The sequence below is a fragment of the Oncorhynchus masou genome, unplaced genomic scaffold (assembly GCF_036934945.1).
Source record: "Oncorhynchus masou masou isolate Uvic2021 unplaced genomic scaffold, UVic_Omas_1.1 unplaced_scaffold_1549, whole genome shotgun sequence".
NCBI classification, from domain to species: Eukaryota; Metazoa; Chordata; class Actinopteri; order Salmoniformes; family Salmonidae; genus Oncorhynchus; species Oncorhynchus masou.
The window spans coordinates 1-19,421 of NW_027005540.1; the positions used below are offsets into that span (position 1 = coordinate 1).

Here is a 19,421-nt window from a genome sequence, read left to right on the forward strand (position 1 = left end):
TCAACAGGTTACCAGTAGGTTATCTCCTTTGGGAGAAGACTATACTACCAGGTATCAACAGGTTACCAGTAGGTTATCTCCTTTGAGAGAAGACTATACTACCAGGCATCAACAGGTTACCAGTAGGTTATCTCCTTTGGGAGAAGACTGTACTACCAGGCATCAACAGGTTACCAGTAGGTTACCTCCTTTGGGAGGAGACTGTACTACCAGGCATCAACAGGTTACCAGTAGGTTACCTCCTTTGGGAGGAGACTGTACTACCAGGTATCAACAGGTTATCTCCTTTGGGAGAAGACTATACTACCAGGTATCAACAGGTTACCAGTAGGTTATCTCCTTTGAGAGAAGACTATACTACCAGGCATCAACAGGTTACCAGTAGGTTATCTCCTTTGAGAGAAGACTATACTACCAGGTATCAACAGGTTACCAGTAGGTTATCTCCTTTGAGAGAAGACTATACTACCAGGCATCAACAGGTTACCAGTAGGTTACCTCCTTTGGGAGGAGACTGTACTACCAGGCATCAACAGGTTACCTCCTTTGGGAGGAGACTGTACTACCAGGTATCAACAGGTTATCTCCTTTGGGAGGAGACTACACTACCTGGCATCAACAGGTTACCTCCTTTGGGAGGAGACTGTACGACCAGGCATCAACAGGTTACCTCCTTTGGGAGGAGACTGTACGACCAGGCATCAACAGGTTACCAGCAGGGTATCTCCTTTGGGAGGAGACTATACTACCTGGCATCAACAGGTTACCTCCTTTGGGAGGAGACTATACTACCTGGCATCAACAGGTTACCTCCTTTGGGAGGAGACTGTACTACCAGGCATCAACAGGTTACCTCCTTTGGGAGGAGCACAATGGCCCTTTTTTTAACATAGTATATGTCCTTGATAATGAAAGTCTCTCTCAAAAATTCATACTACAGTATCATATCTGGAGAGAAAAACACTAATATTGTAAAGTCTGTGGTACGTACTTTCTGAGGCGCTGGTTGAGCTGGAGGAAGCACAGAGTCCTCCAGCGTAGCCTGTTGTCCTCCTGTCGCAGAACGTTCAGCTCTCTCTGTCTCGCCACCTCCCTGCCAAGACGGTCTATCAGCTCCTGCTCCATACGCGCCAGCTGCACAGCAGAGAGCCCAGGGAGACTCGTTTTCACATCCACATCTCTGCTTTAGTTAACCACAGGGAGTCACAGCTGTGGCTCTTCTGTGTGTTGACTGGAAGGTGACTCTGCATAGAGAAATCGCCCAAGACGGCTTTTGCCAAAAGGGGACATTACAAACTGAATGGACTTGTAGCATTCAGACGCACTATCCTCATGTATCCCCCCAAACACACCAGAAGCACTATCCTCACGTATCCCACCCAAACACACCAGAAGCACTAACCTCACGTATCCCACCCAAACACACCAGAAGCACTATCCTCACGTATCCCACCCAAACACACCAGAAGCACTAACCTCACGTATCCCACCCAAACACACCAGAAGCACTATCCTCACGTATCCCACCCAAACACACCAGAAGCACTATCCTCACGTATCCCACCCAAACACACCAGAAGCACTAACCTCACGTATCCCACCCAAACACACCAGAAGCACTAACCTCACGTATCCCACCCAAACACACCAGAAGCACTATCCTCACGTATCCCACCCAAACACACCAGAAGCACTAACCTCACGTATCCCACCCAAACACACCAGAAGCACTATCCTCACGTATCCCACCCAAACACACCAGAAGCACTATCCTCATGTATCCCACCCAAACACACCAGAAGCACTAACCTCACGTATCCCACCCAAACACACCAGAAGCACTATCCTCACGTACCCCACCCAAACACACCAGAAGCACTAACCTCACGTATCCCACCCAAACACACCAGAAGCACTATCCTCACGTATCCCACCCAAACACACCAGAAGCACTATCCTCACGTATCCCACCCAAACACACCAGAAGCACTATCCTCATGTATCCCACCCAAACACACCAGAAGCACTAACCTCACGTATCCCACCCAAACACACCAGAAGCACTAACCTCACGTATCCCTCCCAAACACACCAGAAGCACTATCCTCACGTATCCCACCCAAACACACCAGAAGCACTATCCTCACGTATCCCACCCAAACACACCAGAAGCACTATCCTCACGTATCCCACCCAAACACACCAGAAGCACTATCCTCACGTATCCCACCCAAACACACCAGAAGCACTATCCTCACGTATCCCACCCAAACACACCAGAAGCACTATCCTCACGTATCCCTCCCAAACACACCAGAAGCACTATCCTCACGTATCCCACCCAAACACACCAGAAGCACTAACCTCACGTATCCCACCCAAACACACCAGAAGCACTAACCTCACGTATCCCACCCAAACACACCAGAAGCACTATCCTCACGTATCCCACCCAAACACACCAGAAGCACTATCCTCATGTATCCCTCCCAAACACACCAGAAGCACTATCCTCACGTATCCCACCCAAACACACCAGAAGCACTATCCTCACGTATCCCACCCAAACACACCAGAAGCACTATCCTCACGTATCCCTCCCAAACACACCAGAAGCACTATCCTCATGTATCCCTCCCAAACACACCAGAAGCACTAACCTCACGTATCCCACCCAAACACACCAGAAGCACTATCCTCACGTATCCCCCCCAAACACACCAGAAGCACTAACCTCACGTATCCCTCCCAAACACACCAGAAGCACTATCCTCACGTATCCCACCCAAACACACCAGAAGCACTAACCTCACGTATCCCTCCCAAACACACCAGAAGCACTATCCTCACGTATCCCACCCAAACACACCAGAAGCACTATCCTCACGTATCCCACCCAAACACACCAGAAGCACTATCCTCACGTATCCCACCCAAACACACCAGAAGCACTATCCTCACGTATCCCACCCAAACACACCAGAAGCACTATCCTCACGTATCCCACCCAAACACACCAGAAGCACTAACCTCACGTATCCCACCCAAACACACCAGAAGCACTAACCTCACGTATCCCACCCAAACACACCAGAAGCACTATCCTCACGTATCCCACCCAAACACACCAGAAGCACTATCCTCACGTAACCCACCCAAACACACCAGAAGCACTATCCTCACGTATCCCTCCCAAACACACCAGAAGCACTAACCTCACGTATCCCACCCAAACACACCAGACGCACTAACCTCACGTATCCCACCCAAACACACCAGACGCACTATCCTCACGTATCCCACCCAAACACACCAGAATAACTATCCTCACGTATCCCACCCAAACACACCAGAAGCACTATCCTCACGTATCCCACCCAAACACACCAGAAGCACTATCCTCACGTATCCCACCCAAACACACCAGAAGCACTATCCTCACGTATCCCACCCAAACACACCAGAAGCACTATCCTCACGTATCCCACCCAAACACACCAGAAGCACTATCCTCACGTATCCCACCCAAACACACCAGAAGCACTAACCTCACGTATCCCACCCAAACACACCAGAAGCACTATCCTCACGTATCCCACCCAAACACACCAGAAGCACTATCCTCACGTATCCCACCCAAACACACCAGAAGCACTATCCTCACGTATCCCACCCAAACACACCAGAAGCACTATCCTCACGTATCCCACCCAAACACACCAGAAGCACTATCCTCACGTATCCCACCCAAACACACAATAAGCACTATCCTCATGTATCCCACCCAAACACACACAAGTGACAACCCTCGCTGCTCACTCACACAAAACGCCATGTGTTCCAGCTTGAGGAGGACTTCTGGACTCCGTAAAGGGCCTGATTCTCCATCTCTGTCGTCCAGACACCATTTCAGACAGAACATCTTAATGGGATTCTGGCTCGGGCCTCGAGTTTCCAATCTGCTCCATTCTCACCTAACAACCCTCCAACTGGGCAACAACATCGTGGTCATTTCAGCCAGCACGAAGCCCATCATTTCAGCCAGCACGAAGCCCATCATTTCAGCCAGCACGAAGCCCATCATTTCAGCCAGCACGAAGGCCATCATTTCAGCCAGCGCGAAGGCCATCATTTCAGCCAGCACGAAGCCCATCATTTCAGCCAGCACGAAGTCCATCATTTCAGCCAGCACGAAGGCCATCATTTCAGCCAGCACGAAGCCCATCATTTCAGCCAGCACGAAGCCCATAGCCTCTATAGCGTTATCCCCTCTCACAGTCAGTACAGCCTCTATAGCGTTATCCCCTCTCACAGTCAGTACAGCCTCTATAGCGTTATCTCCTCTCACAGTCAGTACAGCCTCTATAGCGTTATCTCCTCTCACAGTCAGTACAGCCTCTATAGCGTTATCTCCTCTCACAGTCAGTATATCCTCTATAGCGTTATCTTCTCTCACAGTCAGTACAGCCTCTATAGTGTTATCCCCTCTCACAGTCAGTACAGCCTCTATAGCGTTATCCCCTCTCACAGTCAGTACAGCCTCTATAGCGTTATCTCCTCTCACAGTCAGTACAGCCTCTATAGCGTTATCTCCTCTCACAGTCAGTACAGCCTCTATAGCGTTATCTCCTCTCACAGTCAGTATATCCTCTATAGCGTTATCTTCTCTCACAGTCAGTACAGCCTCTATAGCATCATCCCCTCCCACAGTCAGTACAGCCTCTATAGCGTTATCTCCTCTCACAGTCAGTACAGCCTCTATAGTGTTATCCCCTCTCACAGTCAGTACAGCCTCTATAGCGTTATCTCCTCTCACAGTCAGTACAGCCTCTATAGTGTTATCTCCTCTCACAGTCAGTACAGCCTCTATAGTGTTATCCCCTCAGTCAGTACAGCCTCTATAGTGTTATCCCCCCTCAGTCAGTACAGCCTCTATAGCGTTATCTCCTCTCACAGTCAGTACAGCCTCTATAGTGTTATCTCCTCTCACAGTCAGTACAGCCTCTATAGCGTTATCCCCTCTCACAGTCAGTACAGCCTCTATAGCGTCATCCCCTCTCACAGTCAGTACAGCCTCTATAGCGTTAGCCCCTTTCACAGTCAGTACAGCCTCTATAGCGTTATCCCCTCTCACAGTCAGTACAGCCTCTATAGCGTTATCCCCTCTCACAGTCAGTACAGCCTCTATAGCGTCATCCCCTCTCACAGTCAGTACAGCCTCTATAGCGTTATCTCCTCTCACAGTCAGTACAGCCTCTATAGTGTTATCTCCTCTCACAGTCAGTACAGCCTCTATAGCGTTATCTCCTCTCACAGTCAGTACAGCCTCTATAGTGTTATCCCCTCTCACAGTCTGTACAGCCTCTATAGTGTTATCTCCTCTCACAGTCAGTACAGCCTCTATAGCGTTATCTCCTCTCACAGTCAGTACAGCCTCTATAGCGTTATCCCCTCTCACAGTCAGTACATCCTCTATAGTGTTATCCCCTCTCACAGTCAGTACAGCCTCTATAGCGTTATCCCCTCTCACAGTCAGTACAGCCTCTATAGTGTTATCCCCTCTCACAGTCTGTACAGCCTCTATAGCGTTATCCCCTCTCACAGTCAGTACAGCCTCTATAGCGTTATCCCCTCTCACAGTCAGTACAGCCTCTATAGTGTTATCCCCCCTCAGTCAGTACAGCCTCTATAGCGTCATCACCTCTCACAGTCAGTACAGCCTCTATAGTGTTATCTCCTCTCACAGTCAGTACAGCCTCTATAGCGTTATCCCCTCTCACAGTCAGTACAGCCTCTATAGCGTTAGCCCCTCTCACAGTCAGTACAGCCTCTATAGCGTTATCCCCTCTCACAGTCAGTACAGCCTCTATAGCGTTATCTCCTCTCACAGTCAGTACAGCCTCTATAGCGTTATCCCCTCTCACAGTCAGTACAGCCTCTATAGCGTTATCTCCTCTCACAGTCAGTACAGCCTCTATAGCGTCATCCCCTCTCACAGTCAGTACAGCCTCTATAGCGTTATCCCCTCTCACAGTCAGTACAGCCTCTATAGTGTTATCTCCTCTCACAGTCAGTACAGCCTCTATAGTGTTATCTCCTCTCACAGTCAGTACAGCCTCTATAGTGTTATCTCCTCTCACAGTCAGTACACCCTCTATAGTGTTATCTCCTCTCACAGTCAGTACAGCCTCTATAGTGTTATCCCCTCTCACAGTCAGTACAGCCTCTATAGTGTTATCTCCTCTCACAGTCTGTACAGCCTCTATAGTGTTATCCCCTCTCACAGTCAGTACAGCCTCTATAGCATTAGCCCCTCTCACAGTCAGTACAGCCTCTATAGCATTAGCCCCTCTCACAGTCAGTACAGCCTCTATAGCATTAGCCCCTCTCACAGTCAGTACAGCCTCTATAGCATTAGCCCCTCTCACAGTCTGTACAGCCTCTATAGTGTTATCCCCTCTCACAGTCAGTACAGCCTCTATAGTGTTATCTCCTCTCACAGTCAGTACAGCCTCTATAGTGTTATCTCCTCTCACAGTCACATATTATATCTCCTCTCACAGTCACACTCTGCTGTGATCTGATAGCTGTGAAGATGTCACCACCGCTGCAAGACGACTAATCGACTGCTGATCCCATCTCATCACTCTCTCACACACTGCTGATCCCATCTCATCTCTCTCACACACTGCTGATCCCATCTCATCTCTCTCACACACTGCTGATCCCATCTCATCTCTCTCACACACACACACTGCTGATCCCATCTCTCTCTCTCTCACACACACACACACACTGCTGATCCCATCTCTCTCTCTCTCACACACACACACACACTGCTGATCCCATCTCATCTCTCTCTCTCTCACACACACACACACACAGCTGATCCCATCTCTCTCTATCACACACACACAATGCTGATCCCATCTCATCTCATCTCTCACACACACTGCTGATCCCATCTCATCTCTCTCTCTCACACACACACACTGCTGATCCCATCTCTCTCTCTCTCACACACACACACACACTGCTGATCCCATCTCATCTCTCTCTCTCTCACACACACACTGCTGATCCCATCTCTCTCTCTCTCACACACACACACTGCTGATCCCATCTCTCTCTCTCTCACACACACACACACTGCTGATCCCATCTCATCTCTCTCTCTCTCACACACACACACACACAGCTGATCCCATCTCTCTCTATCACACACACACAATGCTGATCCCATCTCATCTCATCTCTCACACACACTGCTGATCCCATCTCATCTCTCTCTCTCACACACACACACACACACACACACACACACACACACACACACACACACAGCTGGCCCTATCTCATCTCATCTCTCTCACACACACACACACACACACACAGCTGGCCCTATCTCATCTCACACATCAGTCATCTGTGTGATATTCAATATGAGTGCCTCTCTCTCTCCACCCACCCGGGGGCAAGCAGCTTCTGAGGTAGACTCCATGACTACCTTTCCCACATGTCCTAGAGGCTAAATGGAAGATGTTGTCATTCCTACCACATGTACTGTACCTCCTCAAGTAGACACTTGTTGTCCTCCACTTTCCTCTGGTGCTCCTGGAGGGGGAGCTTGGCTGGGTCTCCCCTCTCTTTGCTTTGAGTAGCAGGGTTGATGGGAGGGAAAATACATGGCCTGTAAAAGGAGAACGGGGGGGGGGGGGACATTAGATGATGCTCCTTTTTCTAACACATTCTAAAATATATGACTTTATTTTCAAACACATTTCCAGAACATTTAAACCTCCAGACATGGTTTTCGTAAGCGTTTCTTTCCACTGACAGCAGGTTTTCTAAGTGAGCAAATGGCACGTTGACAAAGTGATTGATGGCCCAGCAGCAGTCCACATACAGTGTAACCGTGAAGTCTCCCATTTACCAATGTCTTCCTCTCTCGTCGCTTCCTTCCCTGCCTACTGTTAACCAATCAGATGTCTTTACTGTACATTGAGCCTTGCCACTGTATCGTATCCCTGCTCCTGAAAGACAGGTTGTGGTTCAGTCCTGCATCGCCGTGGAAAATCTGAGTAATCATCATTATTCAGGTCAGTAGCCAAGAGCCCTTCAGTTAAGAGAGGAGAGGCCTGATAGAGGTGTTGGCTTGCCTGGGTCTGTATCACAGCAAATACACACTACACACACACAGAGAAGTGAGCTCACGTTGAGGTTGTCTTCAGGACCTTATTTTACAGGTTTGCCTCAATGTGATCATGATGGAACACTAAGTGTTGGGTTACTGGATGTAAACGACACCAAGACATGAGATCGATAGCACCTTGGCGTGGCCCACCCCTGTCTCTCTCTCACTAGAGCCCACCCCTGTCTCTCTCTCACTAGAGCCCACCCCTGCCTCTCTCTCACTAGAGCCCACCCCTGTCTCTCTCTCACTAGAGCCCACCCCTGCCTCTCTCTCACTAGAGCCCACCCCTGCCTCTCTCTCACTAGAGCCCACCCCTGTCTCTCTCTCACTAGAGCCCACCCCTGTCTCTCTCTCACTAGAGCCCACCCCTGTCTCTCTCTCACTAGAGCCCACCCCTGCCTCTCTCTCACTAGAGCCCACCCCTGCCTCTCTCTCACTAGAGCCCACCCCTGTCTCTCTCTCACTAGAGCCCACCCCTGTCTCTCTCTCACTAGAGCCCATCCCTGTCTCTCTCTCACTAGAGCCCACCCCTGTCTCTCTCTCACTAGAGCCCACCCCTGTCTCTCTCTCACTAGAGCCCACCCCTGTCTCTCTCTCACTAGAGCCCACCCCTGTCTCTCTCTCACTAGAGCCCACCCCTGTCTCTCTCTCACTAGAGCCCACCCCTGTCTCTCTCTCCCTAGAGCCCACCCCTGTCTCTCTCTCACTAGAGCCCACCCCTGTCTCTCTCTCACTAGAGCCCACCCCTGTCTCTCTCTCACTAGAGCCCACCCCTGCCTCTCTCTCACTAGAGCCCACCCCTGTCTCTCTCTCACTAGAGCCCACCCCTGTCTCTCTCTCCCTAGAGCCCACCCCTGTCTCTCTCTCACTAGAGCCCACCCTGTCTCTCTCACGAGCCCACCCTGTCTCTCTCTCACTAGAGCCCACCCCTGTCTCTCTCTCACTAGAGCCCACCCCTGTCTCTCTCTCACTAGAGCCCACCCCTGTCTCTCTCTCCCTAGAGCCCACCCCTGTCTCTCTCTCCCTAGAGCCCACCCCGTCTCTCTCACGAGCCCACCCTGTCTCTCTCTCACTAGAGCCCACCCCTGTCTCTCTCTCACTAGAGCCCACCCCTGTCTCTCTCTCACTAGAGCCCACCCCTGTCTCTCTCTCACTAGAGCCCACCCTGTCTCTCTCACTAGAGCCCACCCTGTCTCTCTCACTAGAGCCCACCCTCTCTCTCTCTCTCTCTCTCTCTCTCGAGCTCACCCTGTCTCTCTCTCTCACTCACTAGAGCCCACCCTCTCTCTCTCTCTCTCTCTCTCTAGAGCCCACCCTGTCTCTCTCTCTCACTAGAACCCACCCAGAGAGAGCGACAGAGAGAGAGAGAGAGAGACAGAAGGAAAAAAGAGAGCCAGAGAGAATGAGCGAGAGCAAGAGAGAGAGAGAGAGAAAGAAAGAGCGCGAGAGAAGGAAAAAGAGAGAGGGCGAGAAAGAGAGAGGGAGAATGAGAGAGAGAGAAGGAAAAAGAGAGAGGGAGAGAAAGAGAGAGAGAAGGAAAAAGAGAGAGGGAGAGAAAGAGAGAATGAGAGAGAGAAGGAAAAAGAGAGAGGGAGAGAATGAGAGAGAGAATGAGAGAGAGAAGGAAAAAGAGAGAGAGAGGGAAAAAGAAAGAGCAAGAGAGGAGTCACCTGAAACCCTCACCTTTCTGCTGGTGAATGTGAGAGGTAAAGACGTCTTAATGTCCGGTCCACTAGCGCCTGTCAAATAAAAGACAGAAGGGGATTATCCCAAAGTAACATCCCAGTTTACTGCAGCAGAACAAGAGCCAGCCACCCAAAAGCAATACTTCATTTATATTACTTTCACTGGGTGTCTTTACAGTTTGAGCTGAGTGGGGTGTCTTGTGTGTGCCATACCTTGAGCCGGCTGGTTTGTGTGTGCCATACCTTGAGCCGGTTGGTTTGTGTGTGCCATACCTTGAGCCGGTTGGTCGGGGGGGGGGTGTGTGTGTGTGTGTGTGTGTGTGTGTGTGTGTGTGTGTGTGTGTGTGTGTGTGTGTGTGTGGTCACTAAGGAACCGGACACCTCTGCAGCTGAGTTAAGTTTATTTACCTCAGTTGTCCTGTTCAGCTGCAACTCTGTCTGAGCCCTCAGTAGAACTGAACTAGGTAGAGTGGACTAACATCTGAGCCCTCAGTAGAACTGAACTAGGTAGAGTGGACTAAAGCCTGAGCCCTCAGTAGAACTGAACTAGGTAGAGTGGACTAACATCTGAGCCCTCAGTAGAACTGAACTAGGTAGAGTGGACTAAAGCCTGAGCCCTCAGTAGAACTGAACTAGGTAGAGTGGACTAACATCTGAGCCCTCAGTAGAACTGAACTAGGTAGAGTGGACTAAAGCCTGAGCCCTCAGTAGAACTGAACTAGGTAGAGTGGACTAAAGCCTGAGCCCTCAGTAGAACTGAACTAGGTAGAGTGGACTAAAGCCTGAGCCCTCAGTAGAACTGAACTAGGTAGAGTGGACTAAAGCCTGAGCCCTCAGTAGAACTGAACTAGGTAGAGTGGACTAAAGCCTGAGCCCTCAGTAGACCTGAACTAGGTAGAGTGGACTAAAGCCTGAGCCCTCAGTAGAACTGAACTAGGTAGAGTGGACTAAAGCCTGAGCCCTCAGTAGAACTGAACTAGGTAGAGTGGACTAAAGCCTGAGCCCTCAGTAGAACTGAACTAGGTAGAGTGGACTAAAGCCTGAGCCCTCAGTAGAACTGAACTAGGTAGAGTGGACTAAAGCCTGAGCCCTCAGTAGAACTGAACTAGGTAGAGTGGACTAAAGCCTGAGCCCTCAGTAGAACTGAACTAGGTAGAGTGGACTAAAGCCTGAGCCCTCAGTAGAACTGAACTAGGTAGAGTGGACTAAAGCCTGAGCCCTCAGTAGAACTGAACTAGGTAGAGTGGACTAAAGCCTGAGCCCTCAGTAGAACTGAACTAGGTAGAGTGGACTAAAGCCTGAGCCCTCAGTAGAACTGAACTAGGTAGAGTGGACTAAAGCCTGAGTCCTCAGTAGAACTGAACTAGGTAGAGTGGACTAAAGCCTGAGCCCTCAGTAGAACTGAACTAGGTAGAGTGGACTAAAGCCTGAGCCCTCAGTAGAACTGAACTAGGTGGAGTGGACTAAAGCCTGAGCCCTCAGTAGAACTGAACTAGGTAGAGTGGACTAAAGCCTGAGCCCTCAGTAGAACTGAACTAGGTAGAGTGGACTAAAGCCTGAGCCCTCAGTAGAACTGAACTAGGTAGAGTGGACTAAAGCCTGAGCCCTCAGTAGAACTGAACTAGGTAGAGTGGACTAAAGCCTGAGCCAGTAGAACTGAACTAGGTAGAGTGGACTAAAGCCTGAGCCCTCAGTAGAACTGAACTTAGGTAGAGTGGACTAACATCTGAGCCCTCAGTAGAACTGAACTAGGTAGAGTGGACTAAAGCCTGAGCCCTCAGTAGAACTGAACTAGGTAGAGTGGACTAAAGCCTGAGCCCTCAGTAGAACTGAACTAGGTAGAGTGGACTAAAGCCTGAGCCCTCAGTAGAACTGAACTAGGTAGAGTGGACTAAAGCCTGAGCCCTCAGTAGAACTGAACTAGGTAGAGTGGACTAAAGCCTGAGCCCTCAGTAGACCTGAACTAGGTAGAGTGGACTAAAGCCTGAGCCCTCAGTAGAACTGAACTAGGTAGAGTGGACTAAAGCCTGAGCCCTCAGTAGAACTGAACTAGGTAGAGTGGACTAAAGCCTGAGCCCTCAGTAGAACTGAACTAGGTAGAGTGGACTAAAGCCTGAGCCCTCAGTAGAACTGAACTAGGTAGAGTGGACTAAAGCCTGAGCCCTCAGTAGAACTGAACTAGGTAGAGTGGACTAAAGCCTGAGCCCTCAGTAGAACTGAACTAGGTAGAGTGGACTAAAGCCTGAGCCCTCAGTAGAACTGAACTAGGTAGAGTGGACTAAAGCCTGAGCCCTCAGTAGAACTGAACTAGGTAGAGTGGACTAAAGCCTGAGCCCTCAGTAGAACTGAACTAGGTAGAGTGGACTAAAGCCTGAGCCCTCAGTAGAACTGAACTAGGTAGAGTGGACTAAAGCCTGAGTCCTCAGTAGAACTGAACTAGGTAGAGTGGACTAAAGCCTGAGCCCTCAGTAGAACTGAACTAGGTAGAGTGGACTAAAGCCTGAGCCCTCAGTAGAACTGAACTAGGTGGAGTGGACTAAAGCCTGAGCCCTCAGTAGAACTGAACTAGGTAGAGTGGACTAAAGCCTGAGCCCTCAGTAGAACTGAACTAGGTAGAGTGGACTAAAGCCTGAGCCCTCAGTAGAACTGAACTAGGTAGAGTGGACTAAAGCCTGAGCCCTCAGTAGAACTGAACTAGGTAGAGTGGACTAAAGCCTGAGCCAGTAGAACTGAACTAGGTAGAGTGGACTAAAGCCTGAGCCCTCAGTAGAACTGAACTTAGGTAGAGTGGACTAACATCTGAGCCCTCAGTAGAACTGAACTAGGTAGAGTGGACTAAAGCCTGAGCCCTCAGTAGAACTGAACTAGGTAGAGTGGACTAAAGCCTGAGCCCTCAGTAGAACTGAACTAGGTAGAGTGGACTAAAGCCTGAGCCCTCAGTAGAACTGAACTAGGTAGAGTGGACTAAAGCCTGAGCCCTCAGTAGAACTGAACTAGGTAGAGTGGACTAAAGCCTGAGCCCTCAGTAGACCTGAACTAGGTAGAGTGGACTAAAGCCTGAGCCCTCAGTAGAACTGAACTAGGTAGAGTGGACTAAAGCCTGAGCCCTCAGTAGAACTGAACTAGGTAGAGTGGACTAAAGCCTGAGCCCTCAGTAGAACTGAACTAGGTAGAGTGGACTAAAGCCTGAGCCCTCAGTAGAACTGAACTAGGTAGAGTGGACTAAAGCCTGAGCCCTCAGTAGAACTGAACTAGGTAGAGTGGACTAAAGCCTGAGCCCTCAGTAGAACTGAACTAGGTAGAGTGGACTAAAGCCTGAGCCCTCAGTAGAACTGAACTAGGTAGAGTGGACTAAAGCCTGAGCCCTCAGTAGAACTGAACTAGGTAGAGTGGACTAAAGCCTGAGCCCTCAGTAGAACTGAACTAGGTAGAGTGGACTAAAGCCTGAGCCCTCAGTAGAACTGAACTAGGTAGAGTGGACTAAAGCCTGAGTCCTCAGTAGAACTGAACTAGGTAGAGTGGACTAAAGCCTGAGCCCTCAGTAGAACTGAACTAGGTAGAGTGGACTAAAGCCTGAGCCCTCAGTAGAACTGAACTAGGTGGAGTGGACTAAAGCCTGAGCCCTCAGTAGAACTGAACTAGGTAGAGTGGACTAAAGCCTGAGCCCTCAGTAGAACTGAACTAGGTAGAGTGGACTAAAGCCTGAGCCCTCAGTAGAACTGAACTAGGTAGAGTGGACTAAAGCCTGAGCCCTCAGTAGAACTGAACTAGGTAGAGTGGACTAAAGCCTGAGCCAGTAGAACTGAACTAGGTAGAGTGGACTAAAGCCTGAGCCCTCAGTAGAACTGAACTTAGGTAGAGTGGACTAACATCTGAGCCCTCAGTAGAACTGAACTAGGTAGAGTGGACTAAAGCCTGAGCCCTCAGTAGAACTGAACTAGGTAGAGTGGACTAAAGCCTGAGCCCTCAGTAGAACTGAACTAGGTAGAGTGGACTAAAGCCTGCCATAAAATACATTCAATAGTATCATGGTGTTGGTTTCATTTGGGTGCATTCATGAGTTACAAATCCCACATTTCTGTAGACATCTGAGTCAAGTTCTATTGCATATTGTCCAATACTAATCCTCCATTAAAACGTTGTGAGAACAACACAAAAACTGCTTTTAAAAACACATCCAACAGCCGGTCATTGTTATGTAGTTCATGTCACTGCAGAAGGCAGGGTTGAGGACTTCATTCACTATGCACTGTTATAACTGAGTGTACAAAACATTAAGAACACCTGCTCTTTCCATAACATAGACTGACCAGGTGAAATCTATGATCCCTTATTGAGGTCACTTGTTAAATCCTCTTCAATCAGTGTAGATGAAGGGGAGGAGACACGTTAAAGGAGGAGTTCTCAGCCTTGAGACAGTTGAGACATGGATTGTGTTTGTGTCAGAGGGTGAACGGGCAAGACAGAATATTGAAGTGTCTTTGAACAGGGTCTGGTAGTATTGAACCTTTACTTAACTAGGCAAATCAGTTCATTAAGAACAAATTATTATTTACAATGACGGCCTATACCGGCCAAACGACGCTGGGCCAATTGTGCGCCACCCTATGGGAGTCCCAATCACGGCCGGTTGTGATACAACCTGGATTCGAACCAGGGACTGTAGTGACGCCTCTTGCACTGAGATGCAGTGCCTTAGACCGCTGCCCCACTCGGGAGCCAAGAAGGTGCCAGGCTCACAGGTTGGTGTTAAGAACTATGACGCTGCTGGGGTTTTTCTCACTCAACCGTTTCCTGTGTGTATCAAGAATGGTCCACCACCCAAAGAACATCCAGACAACTTGACACAACTGTGGGACGCATTGGAGTCAACATGGACCAGCATCCCAGTGGAATGCTTTCGACACCTTGTAGAGTCCCATGACCTGATGAATTGAGGCTGTTCTGAGGGCAACAGGCGGGTGGAGTGGATTAGTACGAAGTTGTTCTTAATGTTTTGTCCACTCAGTGTAGAGTCCCTTTCTCTTCTGAAGTTCTCTCTTCTATTCAGAATAAATCAATCCTATGCACACAAATAGCCACACAAGTAGCCTATGCACACAAATAGCCTATGCACCACAAATAGCCACACAAGTAGCCTATGCACACAAATAGCCACACAAGTAGCCTATGCACACAAATAGCCACACAAGTAGCCTATGCACACAAATAGCCACACAAGTAGCCTATGCACACAAATAGCCTATGCACCACAAATAGCCACACAAGTAGCCTATGCACACAAATAGCCACACAAGTAGCCTATGCACACAAATAGCCACACAAGTAGCCTATGCACACAAATAGCCACACAAGTAGCCTATGCACACAAATAGCCACACAAGTAGCCTATGCACCACAAATAGCCACACAAGTAGCCTATGCACCACAAATAGCCACACAAGTAGCCTATGCACACAAATAGCCACACAAGTAGCCTATGCACACAAATAGCCACACAAGTAGCCTATGCACCACAAATAGCCACACAAGTAGCCTATGCACACAAATAGCCACACAAGTAGCCTATGCACCACAAATAGCCACACAAGTAGCCTATGCACCACAAATAGCCACACAAGTAGCCTATGCACCACAAATAGCCACACAAGTAGCCTATGCACACAAATAGCCACACAAGTAGCCTATGCACCACAAATAGCCACACAAGTAGCCTATGCACACAAATTCGATGAAAATGCCTAAACATAATTTGCAATACATCTTTCATCGATTTGGCATCACGCGAATGTTATTAATACTCAAGTGTTAGCAGGCAGTGTACCCCAACTAACACGTACATACGCACAATATGCATTATGTTCACCCAGTGATTAAACAGGCTATTTGTGCTTTAGTGCTTACACTGTAGACAGAGAAGAACACATTAAAAGTAACTGAATCAATACTTTGTACAGAGCCTCTGTGTACCAATAAATAATACATTCTACATGCTGATATTTATAAAATGTTTTCTGTGGCAGTAACTCACCTCTACGTCCATCTCTGTTGCAGAGGCTTGTGGGAATGCTGCTGGTGTGTGGTCTGGGCTGTGTGCCTCTGTCCCCCCCACCTCCTGTCCCAGCGTAGTCTACCCTCTCTGCCTACACCCCCTGTCCCAGCCTAGTCTACCCTCTCTGACTACACCCCCTGTCCCAGCCTAGTCTACCCTCTCTGACTACACCCCCTGTCCCAGCCTCGTCTACCCTCTCTGACTACACCCCCTGTCCCAGCCTAGTCTACCCGCTCTGCCTCCACCCCTGTCAGCCACAGCCTACTCCTCACCCCCTGTCCCAGCCTAGTCTACCCTCTCTGACTACACCCCCTGTCCCAGCCTAGTCTACCCTCTCAGCCTCCACCCCTGTCAGCCACAGCCTACTCCTCACCCCCTGTCCCAGCCTCGTCTACCCTCTCTGCCTCCACCCCTGTCAGCCACAGCCTACTCCTCACCCCCTGTCCCAGCCTAGTCTACCCTCTCTGACTACACCCCCTGTCCCAGCCTCGTCTACCCTCTCTGCCTCCACCCCTGTCAGCCACAGCCTACTCCTCACCCCCTGTCCCAGCCTAGTCTACCCTCTCTGCCTCCACCCCTGTCAGCCACAGCCTACTCCTCACCCCCTGTCCCAGCCTAGTCTACCCTCTCTGACTACACCCCCTGTCCCAGCCTAGTCTACCCTCTCTGCCTCCACCCCTGTCAGCCACAGCCTACTCCTCACCCCCTGTCCCAGGCTAGTCTACCCTCTCTGATTACACCCCCTCTCCCAGCCTAGTCTACCCTCTCTGCCTCCACCCCTGTCAGCCACAGCCTACTCCTCACCGCCTGGCTAACCAGTGTCTTCACTGTTCGTCAATAATGCAGCAGAGTCTTCTACAGTTTCTCCCATCCCTCCAGGTAGAGCAGGAGGATGTGTCTCCTGACTCTTCCAGCCGTCAGTCTCCACGCCGTCTACTGCCACCTAATTAGTCTTTCAGAGTGCTGCTTGGGTTACGCTTGAATAAGTCATAAAACACACAGAGAGATGGGTGTTGTGTCAACGTGTTCCTCTGTGTTTCTGGTTGGAAGGACCACGTCATGTCTGTTGACGGATATTTTGTTCTTTAGTTTTAACGAAGGAATTAGTTGATGACTAAATGAGTGACGGTGGGGTCCTGTGATGGTGGGGTCCTGTGGGGTCCTGTGGGGTCCTGTGGGGTCCTGTGGGGTCCTGTGACGGTGGGGTCCTGTGACGGTGGGGTCCTGTGACGGTGGGGTCCTGTGGGGTCCTGTGGGGTCCTGTAGGGTCCTGTGGGGTCCTGTGGGGTCCTGTGGGGTCCTGTAGGGTCCTGTGGGGTCCTGTGGGGTCCTGTGGGGTCCTGTGACGGTGGGGTCCTGTGGGGTCCTGTGGGGTCCTGTGGGGTCCTGTGACTGTGGGGTCCTGTGACTGTGGGGTCCTGTGGGGTCCTGTGGGGTCCTGTGACTGTGGGGTCCTGTGACTGTGGGGTCCTGTGGGGTCCTGTGGGGTCCTGTGACTGTGGGGTCCTGTGAGGGTGGGGTCCTGTGAGGGTGGGGTCCTGTGATGGTGGGGTCCTGTGAGGGTGGGGTCCTGTGAGGGTGGGGTCCTGTGAGGGTGGGGTCCTGTGATGGTGGGGTCCTGTGAGGGTGGGGTCCTGTGGGGTCCTGTGGGGTCCTGTGAGGGTGGGGTCCTGTGAGGGTGGGGTCCTGTGATGGTGGGGTGCTGTGAGGGTGGGGTCCTGTGAGGGTGGGGTCCTGTGATGGTGGGGTCCTGTGAGGGTGGGGTCCTGTGATGGTGGGGTGCTGTGAGGGTGGGGTCCTGTGGGGTGCTGTGAGGGTGGGGTCCTGTGAGGGTGGGGTGCTGTGAGGGTGGGGTCCTGTGGGGTCCTGTGAGGGTGGGGTCCTGTGGGGTCCTGTGACGGTGGGGTCCTGTGACGGTGGGGTCCTGTGGGGTCCTGTGGGGTCCTGTGACGGTGGGGTCCTGTGGGGTCCTGTGGGGTCCTGTGATGGTGGGGTCCTGTGACGATGGGGTCCTGTGGGGTCCTGTGGGGTCCTGTGAGGGTGGGGTCCTGTGGGGTCCTGTGGGGTCCTGTGATGGTGGGGTCCTGTGATGGTGGGGTCCTGTGATGGTGGGGTCCTGTGACGGTGGGGTCCTGTGGGGTCCTGTGGGGTCCTGTGATGGTGGGGTCCTGTGATGGTGGGGTCCTGTGGGGTCCTGTGACGGTGGGGTCCTGTGACTGTGGGGTCCTGTGAGGGTGGGGTCCTGTGAGGGTGGGGTCCTGTGATGGTGGGGTCCTGTGATGGTGGGGTCCTGTGATGGTGGGGTCCTGTGATGGTGGGGTCCTGTGAGGGTGGGGTCCTGTGGGGTCCTGTGGGGTCCTGTGAGGGTGGGGTCCTGTGGGGTCCTGTGATGGTGGGGTCCTGTGAGGGTGGGGTCCTGTGAGGGTGGGGTCCTGTGATGGTGGGGTCCTGTGATGGTGGGGTCCTGTGATGGTGGGGTCCTGTGAGGGTGGGGTCCTGTGATGGTGGGGTCCTGTGATGGTGGGGTCCTGTGATGGTGGGGTCCTGTGAGGGTGGGGTCCTGTGGGGTCCTGTGGGGTCCTGTGAGGGTGGGGTCCTGTGAGGGTGGGGTCCTGTGAGGGTGGGGTCCTGTGATGGTGGGGTCCTGTGCTTGATCAGGATAAAACATTTTTTATTATTATTATAAAAAAAAATTTCACCTTTATCTAACCAGGTAGGCTAGTTGAGAACAAGTTCTCATTTGCAACTGCGACTTGGCTTAGATAAAGCATAGCAGTGTGAACAGACAACACAGAGTTACACATGGCCCGAGAATTGAACCCTGTGGCACCCCCATAGAGACTGCCAGAGGACCGGACAGCATGCCCTCTGATTTAAAACACTGAACTCTGTCTGCAAAGTAGTTGGTGAATCATGTCAAGGCAGTCATCAGAAAAACCGAGGCTACTGAGTCTGCCGATAAGAATATGGTGATTGACAGAGTTGAAAGCCTTGGCAATGTCGATGAAGACGGCTGCACAGTACTGTCTTTTATCGATGGCGGTTATGATTTCGTTTAGTACCTAGAGCGTGGCTGAGGTGCACCCGTGACCGGCTCGGAAAACCAGATTGCACAGCGGAGAAGGTACGGTGGGATTCGAGATGGTCAGTGACCTGTTTGTTGACTTGGCTTTCGAAGACATTACATTACATTACATTACATTTAAGTCATTTGGCAGACGCTCTTATCCAGAGCTTAGATAGGCAGGGCAGGATGGATATAGGTCTGTAACAGTTTGGGTCCAGGGTGTCTCCCCCTTTGAAGAGGGGGATGACAGCGGCAGCTTTCCAATCCTTGGGGATCTCAGACGATATGAAAGAGAGGTTGAACAGGCTGGTAATAGGGGTTGCGACAATGGCGGCGGATAGTTTCAGAAAGAGAGGGTCCAGATTGTCTAGCCCAGCTGATTTGTAGGGGTCCAGGTTTTGCAGCTCTTTCAGAACATATGCA

General features: G+C 50.8%; 1 protein-coding gene and 1 long non-coding RNA gene across 2 annotated transcripts; both read right to left on the reverse strand.

The window, feature by feature from the left end:
* Nucleotides 1–996: 996 nt before the first annotated feature.
* Nucleotides 997–10,065, reverse strand: LOC135531192 (uncharacterized). The gene is made up of 3 exons (XR_010453970.1): nucleotides 9,878–10,065; nucleotides 7,570–7,690; nucleotides 997–1,134 (listed from the first exon to the last, which is right to left on the reverse strand). It is a non-coding gene; the product is annotated as an uncharacterized LOC135531192 (long non-coding RNA).
* A 6,969-nt stretch (nucleotides 10,066–17,034) lies between these two features.
* On the reverse strand, nucleotides 17,035–18,599 carry LOC135531196 (uncharacterized). Its single transcript, XM_064959314.1, has 3 exons — nucleotides 17,935–18,599; nucleotides 17,635–17,755; nucleotides 17,035–17,139 (listed from the first exon to the last, which is right to left on the reverse strand). Exons 1-3 carry the CDS (start codon nucleotides 18,597–18,599, stop codon nucleotides 17,035–17,037), a joined length of 891 nt encoding a protein of 296 aa, XP_064815386.1.
* Nucleotides 18,600–19,421: the final 822 nt, after the last annotated feature.